The following is a 10,349-nucleotide window of genomic DNA, read 5'->3' on the forward strand; positions in this document are numbered from 1 at the left end:
AAGCAATGTCAATACCTATATCTCCGTGGACAAAAGTTATGAGACAAAAAACAAAATTTCTTTCTTTTGGGCTTCTTTGTGCTTTTTCTTTTGAATATATTTTTGTAAAAAAAAGTATCTTTGACTTTAAAAAGTTATATTTAGATAGAAAATTTAACCAGGAACAATTTTTATGTAGACGTATTTGTACCAAAAGTGCATACAACTCACCCTAATGTAACCTGTGCCCAGGGACTAATTCACCCGTTTCTCAAAAACGCACCCCTTTAAATGGTAGCACTCCACGGTTTTTTCGTATATAGATGTCCATGTCCATTAACCATATCAAATAATCAAACCCCGTTAACGTTGTAGTTCCTTTTAGCTATCTTATTTTGAATATAATCAATAGCCTATAGCTAGAATATTGTATGCGCCACTCATTTTTACGGCATTTAGCGGTTTTTATTCTTGTATGCTAATAAATTATTTATATTTTTTTATATAGCTCATTTCTCACTTGAGATATTTGTCTATCATATAAAATACTTCTTACACAGATTTTATTGATTTTATTAAAAATATCACATTCTAAATACTTTACATTACTCTACTGTTTGTAGAAAAAATACTAATATAATACTCAAAGCCTCCTAGGTTTACCAGATCCATCATCGTCTTCTTCTGGATGCGCCGCATTCCATTCCAGCGATCTAAGGATTTCTATAGGAATTGGAGGAGCTACGGGAAGATGGGCGCCACTAGGTTGGAATCCATTTTCATTTGCAATGTACGAAATTTGAATGGGGGAGCCATCTGGAGCAGTGTACTGGAAGTTTCCTTGGGCTTCTTCTATGGGCTCTTGCGAGTTTGCGTTTTTGGTTTGGCCTATTTCTTGCGCCGAAATGCCGTTGTCTGATTGGAAACTACAAAAAGTATTCATATTATTATGGAAGCCTTAATATTGTTAATAAAGATGCTCGTTAGTCTAATCTCTTGTGACTATATGTCACTATTATATAGAAAGGATTGATTCTCAAACTGCTTTCTTGCACCATGTCTAAGTTAAATATTATGTTCATATTATAGGAATATGCCACAATTGATTGTAATGAAAATTACAATCATTATAATCATTACAATCATTACATACAAAATACATTTTTAACTAACTAATGTTTAGCTTTTAGATTTATATTCCCGTAAGCGTTTGCAAAAAAGTATATTTGAAAAGTTCCGACTAAAGTATAACTAAAAGTTGTTACGTTGGTTATATTTTTCAAAATTGCCAGCTGACTGACTTGGTCTAGATCTTGTAGGCAGTAGCCACGCGTTAAGTTAAAAAACATCTGAGGGTGTTGTTTGGAATATCAAATTCTGAATATCTTATGAGTTTTTGTATTTTTTAGGTTTGCTATACTGTTTTCTTAATTATTAACACGTTGAAGAAGAGTGCGTCCAATATATAAGCAAGTGTTGTGACACGATATAATGAATTTTACAAAGTAGGATAGGGAAAACAATGAGTTTTATGATTTTTGTAAACCTGTAGACGATGACCAAGGACATTGTGTAACATTTAATATGCATCTGTAGATATAATGTGACATTTTTTGTCACAGCTCGCTATTTTAAAACAGTCGTCTATAGACGTAGTGTCACATTACACCACTAGAAATTAGACGTCTATAGACGTTCTGTCCGCCAACGTGTTAAGTGGGACGAGAGCTGCTTCTTTGATTTTTCTCTTATTCGTATCTGTTTCATTTAGGGCCGGTTGTTTGAAAGATAATTAAGAAGTTGAATATAATTAAGTCCCCTTAACAACCATCAAATAACAACACCCCTCATTCGTACGTCAATCAGCTGATTGTAATCAATTATGTTAATTACCTTTATGATAATTAACATAATTGATTGAGTAATTAATTATTAAATAACATAACACTTATTAACAAAATTGATTAATAAATCTCATAATTGTAATCAATTATGTTTTCAGCAATCCAAACAAAGTTGACATTGACAGTTGGTGACATTAATTAAATATTTGATAATGATCAGTTAATTCCATTTTTGATTAGCGTTCGAACAACCGGCCCTTAGATTATTGATGCATATTTCCATTGAACTCTGTACTCATGGTTCCATTCATGTTTGAATATCTGTGATTTGTCGAATGACTGTCAAATTTTTCTGATTTTGATGTGTTTCATGCACGTTTATCTTCATACTTGGAGATCTTGCAGTTTCTCCCACATAGGAGGTATTACATTCACAGCATATTTCATAGATGTATTTCTTTGATCTCTTTTTATATTGTTAGGTTTGGTTTTAGGAAAAATAGATCACAGTATATTGGTTGCTTTGAATATTCTTGTGATGTTTCACTTATTTTCGAACTTTTTTAATTTTGTTCTGAAGCTATTTCCTTGTGGCATTTTTATGATTAACTATTTAGATGGGAAATAAGCCACAATTAAATTAAAAAAATTATTTTTAAATAGATATAGGTACACATAAATTATTAGAGGAATTTTTTTACTTATCAACAACATTTTTGTTTAATCTAGTAATATTTTGTATTTTGACAACGACACCCGATTTGGGCGTCGAAACGTTTAATAAAATTATTTTTTAATTTTTTTAGTGAGCGCTTTTCATATTACGGATTTGTGGTGTTATGTCATTTTAATTCTACAATATTGTGAAATTTCTTGTTTATAAATCACAATACGATATTCCATGTTTGGTAAAACCTTTGCTAGAAATGTATTTTCACAAGAGTTCAGAACACCTAAGGCATCAGGATTAAATTATTCCATTTTTAGCAGCGTTGCGAAGCATTGTATTATTATTGTCAATTCCTATTCATTGGTGAATATTACGAAGCCATGGTATCTTTTTATGACCTACACCCCTCTTACCCCTCCTCTTTTTTTCTAGCACTAGTTGCTAAAAGTACTTATATAGTTTCTCTAATGCCCGGTTGCACCAACAGATCTTATGCTTAAGTCGAGAATATCATAAGAATTAAAATAATATAATTATAGTATATTACAATAAGAATACCATAATATAATAATAGATATAATTGATGATAAAGTAAGAACCTAAAATTATGGTGCAACGTAAGTGATACTCAAGGAGGCCCTATCTATAAGTAGAGCTTAGCTAAGCTGGAGCTTAAGATCTGTTGGTGCAACCAGGCATTAGTATCTTTATGTGTTCTAGAACTTTTTGTAAATGGGACATTATTAAATATATCGAAACTTCACTTAATGAGGTGGTAAAATGAAATATTTAATGTAACGTTTTTATTCAAGACAAAAAGGTATTATATGCGAAAGTGAATAGAAAAATATATTATAATTTAAATTATCGAAACTTCACTTAATGAGGTGGTAAAGTGAAATATTTAATGTAACGTTTTTATTCAAGACAAAAAGGTATTATATGCGAAAGTGAATAGAAAAATATGTTATAATTTAAATTATCGAAACTTCACTTAATGAGGTGATAAAATGAAATATTTAATGTAACGTTTTTATTCAAGACAAAAAGGTATTATATGCGAAAGTGAATAGAAAAATATATTATAATTTAAATTATTTTACCTCCACTTATATGATCCGTCAGTATTAACGTCAGCGTCTCCACTAATGATTCTAGCATTTCCATCGGGACTGCTACCAGATGATAGAGGAATTGGTGGTCTACCTCTTCCTTGGCTTAGCACGAATGGAGTGAGAACAGTTAGTAAAATCTAAAAAATAGAAATAATTTATTAAAAATCGTATATGTACACATTTTTACTTCTGTAAATGTTATTTATGTGTCCCTAACTGTAAAACAAGTGTTTAGTGTGTGGCTGCATTACTTAGTCGTGTATATAAGATGAATAAGAGATACTGTTGTATAATTTTTTTTGGGAAAAATTTAGAAAATCAATTTATATCAGAGACCACGAAATTATCGATTTTCATCGCCCTGTATATGACCAAAAAAATTGTAATAGGATAATTTTAGTTAGTAATCAGTGTTTTCGCGGTGAAATCATTAAGAAGGTGGTTTTCTTAATGGGTTTTTAAACGGATTTAAACAATGATGCGGTCAGATTAGACAATACAGTTTATTTCGATTTGCAATGGACAATAAGACATTTTATAGAAAACTCGAAGAAGGTTAAGCGGTAAACAAATTTATTGAGTTTAGAATGTAAGGCTTTTTGTTTAGCATTTTGAAACAACGAAAATAATTTGATGTCTCCGAGAATTTAACAAAATGGAAAGTTGTATACAAACTAAATTGGTTCTTAAGAAATGATAATATGGGGTAATGGGTAGAAAGGATGTTTTGTGATTGGTGGAAAATGATGGATGGAAGGGATGAGAGTGCTGAGTCTGATTTGACGAGAGAAGAAATAGGCACTGTGAAATTAATATCTGAAGACACCAATCCAGTTTTTGAAAAGTGAGAAGTCAGTGTAAAGTGGTGAAGTTGGCCTTTGCGAGCAGAATCAAGTTGAAACGAAATCGTTGACCGAGTTGAGAAGTTAATTTTCCTGGGACCGAGGAAGATTCCTGTTTCTGTCTAGAACGAGTAGCCGATTGGTATTTATTTGCACAAGATATCGAGCAGAAAGAAAATTGAGTCGAGAATTCGAGCGAGTTCTGTTTGTTTGTGTGTGAAGCAGTTTGGACGAGAGGGACCTTTCGCAACATCCTAAGAGTACGTGTGGGAGAATCGAGGACGACGCAATCAGGGAAAAGAAGTAGAGAAGAAACAAAAAGTTAGTCAAATCATTTGTGAAACGGAGAAAGTTTGTTTATATCCACACCTTATTTGCTTAATTTTTGTATTGAACAGTTCTATAACATAATTAGTCATTCCAAATTTCAAAGAAAAAATAAGTAATCAAATCAAAATGAGAAAAGTAAAATTTATTAAATTTTGTAAGAATAAATAACGAATTATTTAAAAAATTTTTTTTGTTAAAACACAGGAGATTTTTTTTAAAGCTTAATTTATTAGATGAGAAATAGTTGCAACAAATCTAAATTTTTAGCATATTTTAAAATCTTATGTTTATGGTATATTGGATAAATAAATAATATTTTGTAACATTTATATGGCATTGAGTGTGTTTAATTTTCCTGTTTTGTCCTGAATGGAGTAAGCAACTAGAGATACCAGAAGCCACAAACCAAAGGTAAAGCATCAAAAATAAAATTTAATTTAAATTAGGTTTTGTTTTACATCAGCAGTAATTAAAATAATTGAGCAATTAATTAAATTAAGAATTTGCTCATCAATCTCATAAAAGAGAGAAATGCAGAGCATAACAATACATACAACAATTTAACCATTAACTACTGACGTGGATATTTCAGGACGTAGGCTCTGACATGCGGTATGTCATACCGTTGCCTATTCTCCTTTGTTTTCGATATGAATTGAGCCCATGGCAACCAGAGTGGCCTAACTGATAAGAAAATTACTTTACATAATCAAGGAAAATGATCAGAAGCTTACAATGTTTGATTGTTTTAGTAATTGTATGGTGACCGAGATGATCCTTGGAGGAGATTATGATATGAACTACAATATGTAAACAGTTTTTCATAAAAATTAAGATTACTAGGAAAAAAATACAAAACAACAGTTATAACAACCAACATATTCTTTCCAAATCCAAACCCTACAAGATGTAAGAAAGATCAAAGAAATGCATTCATATAATATGGTGCGAATTCAACAGTTTTTAGCTGGAGAAAAGTCTAAGACTATTAAGTGTTAGAATAAGAGCATGAATCATATGTATAAAAACTCAAAAAGAGAAAAATCAAACAAGCATTCCTCATTTTATCAAATCAAGAAAAATGTGTAGCAAACACGTCGATGAAATATTAAAATATTTGGTTACCAAGACTAAAAGAATAAGTTAGAAATAGTTATCTAATATTAACATTAACGAGATGATAGAAGCTCATAGACAATATAGTTTGAACTTTGTATTAATCTGAAAATACATCTCCCAGAATTTAACTTCAAACATGAATAATACGACTAATATTGAGGCTTGGTAAGTCAACTGTCAAATTGGTATTACCAACCTCAATTATAACTACAACCATTTACAAGAAAGGTCAGTCATCATTTTTATTTAAGAATTTTTTTTTAAAGTAGTTCCGGATTGAAAATAGAAACGTCAAGCCACATTAGAGTAATTTACCTCTTACTAGTACACTAAGACCAAAAATATTAATTTTTTTCAAGAATTTTTTTCTCAGAATCTTTATTAAAAATGAACATAAAGCATTTTACATATTAATATCTAACTCTTAGGCAATACAAGAAATATATCTTTTTTCATTTATGCACGTACACTAATATTGTAGAGGGCGCCAAAATCGAGGCCTCAAAAATGATGGCGGGCAGTTAATCTCAGGATTGGAATATCTGAAACAAAAAAATCAGACTACATTTGAAAAAGGAAGGTTTCTTACGTGGCAATTTACCGCAATTTGACCAAAAAATAAATATTTTTTAACCGTGGAAAACTGAAGAAAAACGGGCGATTTTTTCACAATTTTTTTTTAAATTTCCGTAAAATCTTTTTTTTTGCGGAATTTTTCACCAACGGTGGTGAACTGTCACGTACAAATCTTTCCTTTTTCAAATGCCGTACGATTTTTTTGTTTCAGAGTTCCCAATTATGAGATTAATTGTCCTCCATCGGAACTACTTTTTTTCGAGGCCTCGATTTTAACGCCCTGTAAAATATTAGTGTACGTGCATAAATGAAAAAAGATATATTTTTTGTATTCTCTAAGAGTTAGATATTAATATGTAAAAAGTTGTATGTTCATTTTTAATAAAGTTTCTGAGAAAAAAAAATCTTGAAAAAACGCTTAATTTTGGTCTTCTAAAGTATACTATTACCTTAATTTATTCTCATATAATAATACCTAAGTTAAACATATTACTTACCTATATTCTTATTAAAAATTATTTCTTGGATGTGACTGTCACGGCATCTTTACCACATAATGGTAAAAAGTTGCATAACAATTCACATTTTTAATGTAAATATGTAGAATTTGTGTTATATATGACAAAAATAAAACCTAAACATGTTCTGAACTGCTCTCTTGGGGCATGTCTAATGTAAATATTATATACATGGAACTACGCCAAAAAACATGTAGAAAATAAACAGCACGATACTGCAATCTGCAAGCAATCCAGAAATATTCATAAGTAGTAATTCAAAGGTGACAAAAATACAATGTAAAGAGTTATCAGAAAAATTGAAGATTAATTACCAATAATTACAACATCACAACATTCAAAAAACCAATAAACTGAGATCAATCCTGTCCAAAACCGAATCCAACAATACACAAACAAAAACCAAAAAAGCCTTTAAGTGTCAGGATAAACGAGTATGAAACATACATCAAAACAGAGACTAACGAAAGTTTCACTTTTAATATTAACAATATTAAAAATAAAGCTTTATCAGAACTAATCGTCTGGTTACATAATTCGTGGCTTCCAAAATTTGAGAAGGCTTCTAAAAGAAACTCTAACAAGAGTTAAAACTAGTTAGAGCACTTTTGGCGCTCTCTAAACTAACTAAAATAAGATTGCTCTTGTTTCGATTCACAGCAAAATGATTATTTATTATTTTTATTAGTTTTACTCCTATTCTGAGTATTGGGAACTAATATTTGTTGGAATTTTACCGTGCTAGACAGCTGAGTTGTGAGATGCAACTTAATAGATCTCCCTCGGCCTTCTTTGCTCCGGCGATTCGTTGGCTTGCAAATTTTAGAAGCCACGAATGGTGGAAGCAGAATATTAGTTCTGATAAAGTTTTATTTTTAATATTGTCAATATTAAAAGTAAAACTTTCGTTAGTTTTTAGCAGATGCCGCCCCGGTATCCATGTCATGATAATCTTACCTATGAGTAAAAAAACAACAATAGGGTCATATTGTTTTCATTTACTGAGTTATTTTTTACATTTGATGTCTATCAAACATTCTTTTAGTGCTTCTACTTCATGGGGTCATATGGCCAAAACATTATCTACATATTTTCCTCAATTTATTTCATGAATATATCTGACAATAATGAAGAAAATTACGGATGAAATGAAAAAGAGGAAAGTCAAAGACGCAGCTCTGATCCTAGCTAACGAAGTGAAAAATGTGTAAAATACCCTTCAGTATACTGTTGCAAGATTGTGTTGCCAATACTAGAAGAATATATACCAACAATAGCGGAGTAAGAGGAAGTCAAAGACACATCACCTATAATCTCTACACAATACATACGCAACACACAATACACAAACACATAATCTACATTACACAAACTACGTTAAACGACCACAGCTGAGATACACATGACACAAACATACAATATCAAAAAAGACACACACAATTAGAAATTGATATTCCGGGGATAAATTCCATCCTCAGATTTTTCTAACCATAATTTTGCTGTTGCCTTCAAGATTAAGGCCAAATAAGTCAATCATAACTTTTGAAAACAGATAACCCATAATATCTTGTTGGTTATACATTATAATTATAACTCTGTTATACATTTTCGCAGAATTTTAAAATAGTCTTTTTGAGAACGATTTGTAGAGGGAAATCGAAACATCAACCATTAGTTATTCCCATATAAACATAACATTTCAAACATTAATATTTAACCTTTTTGCCAGAACAAAACAATATGGGTCGAAATAGAGGCTGGTTAAGGAAATTTTAGGTGAATGAATGAGGACAAAGAGATTCTATTTACGATATCCAAAGAATGTATCACTAAGGGCCGGTTGTTCGAACGCTAATCAAGAATGATCATTATCAAATAATTAATTACTGTCAATGTCAACTTTGTTTGGGTTGTTAAAAAGTCTGTGGAGTCTATAATCAATTAATATAACAATCATTATTAACATAATTAATAATAAATCTCATAATTGTAATTAATTATGTTTTCAGCAACCCAAACAAAGTTGACATTGACAGTTTTGGTGACAGTAATTAAATATTTGATAATGATCATTGTTGATTAGCGTTCGAACAACCGGCCCTTAGATTTGCAGACATTTTATTACCACAAGAATAGTTAGCTGAGTATAACTTATAATTTATATAAATTTAAATCTCTTAAACATTAACACATTGGTTAAGATTAAAGCTCAAAGGGTTCAAGTACCAAAGAACATCTATCGTTCAGAAACATAAGAAACTATTGCAGCACATTTACCTAATTTCACTAGAATAATAACAAGAAGAATTCCTGTGCGTCACTAAACAAGAATGAATACCTACACGCGAGAGCGTACAATGCCATGAAAAGAAGAACAATGTATCATAAAATTTAAATATAAATGAACTTCTTCTGTGATTGTGAAAATCTTCTCAAAACTCTTCTAATTTACGTTATTATGGCAGTTTTATTGTCAGAATGAACAATAAGTAAGAAATGATAAAATGCTCTTTAAACATAAATAAATTATTAATTTTAATTATAGGTACCTAATAATTAGTAACATTAACTATTTTTTACTCTACAATATTTTAACTTTCACGTAGCAAAAGAAATTGTTGACGTAAACCTTGTTACACTGTAAAAATCCAAATTATTTGAATAATCCTAAAATCTCTCGACTTACCAAAAGTTTCATCTTATTGTTGAACTGTACACGAACGACTCTTGTGTCTGAGAAAAGTACAATGGCATTTATAGGACTTGCACAACGAGAAAGAGGAATTACCATCCTTAAAGTTCTTTCGAGATGTAAATCTCTTGAGATGTGTAATTAACGGTCAGCTATACTGATGATCATTATGTCTTGTAAAACGAGAGATCAGTAATAAATATGAGAAAAAAATAATATAGAGGATATTGATGTAATCAGTGATATTATATCAATATAATGTTGTTATCAATTAGCCTCAATCGTTTAATATAGTCTTCTTAAACTCAACTGAATATTTTAGTTTAAATAATTGGCATTTGTGAATTATGTGAATTAAATACAGTAACAAAACAAAATTTATCTACTCTATCTCATATTATTATGTATAAGTTTTTAATTTGTGAAAACTGTCATTATAGATAGCAGTACGTGAAGGATTTAAAGTGTGCGTGAAGTAACAATGTATTTTAAATGGGATTTCCTTTTTCGCACTGTTTTGTGGCACACCTTCATATAATCAAATATCCTTAACTTTCGCGTTGTCATGGTGATGACATGTGAGCAATAAATTACAACTAAAATTTTGACAGTTTTGTGGTTTGAAAGAAGTTTGAATTTTTAAATGTCAAATTTCTAAAAAATG

At 30.4% G+C, this 10,349-nt stretch overlaps 1 protein-coding gene across 1 annotated transcript; it reads right to left on the bottom strand.

Annotated features, from left to right (window-relative positions):
- Positions 1-528: 528 nt before the first annotated feature.
- On the bottom strand, positions 529-9,835 carry LOC114325715 (endocuticle structural glycoprotein SgAbd-2-like). Its single transcript, XM_028273845.2, has 3 exons — positions 9,680-9,835; positions 3,597-3,745; positions 529-905 (listed from the first exon to the last, which is right to left on the bottom strand). The coding sequence occupies exons 1-3, from the start codon at positions 9,782-9,784 to the stop codon at positions 623-625; spliced, it is 537 nt and encodes a 178-aa protein (XP_028129646.2). The 5' UTR covers positions 9,785-9,835; the 3' UTR covers positions 529-622.
- Between the last annotated feature and the right edge of the window lie 514 nt (positions 9,836-10,349).

The sequence above is a fragment of the Diabrotica virgifera genome, chromosome 7, assembly GCF_917563875.1.
Source record: "Diabrotica virgifera virgifera chromosome 7, PGI_DIABVI_V3a".
NCBI classification, from domain to species: Eukaryota; Metazoa; Arthropoda; class Insecta; order Coleoptera; family Chrysomelidae; genus Diabrotica; species Diabrotica virgifera.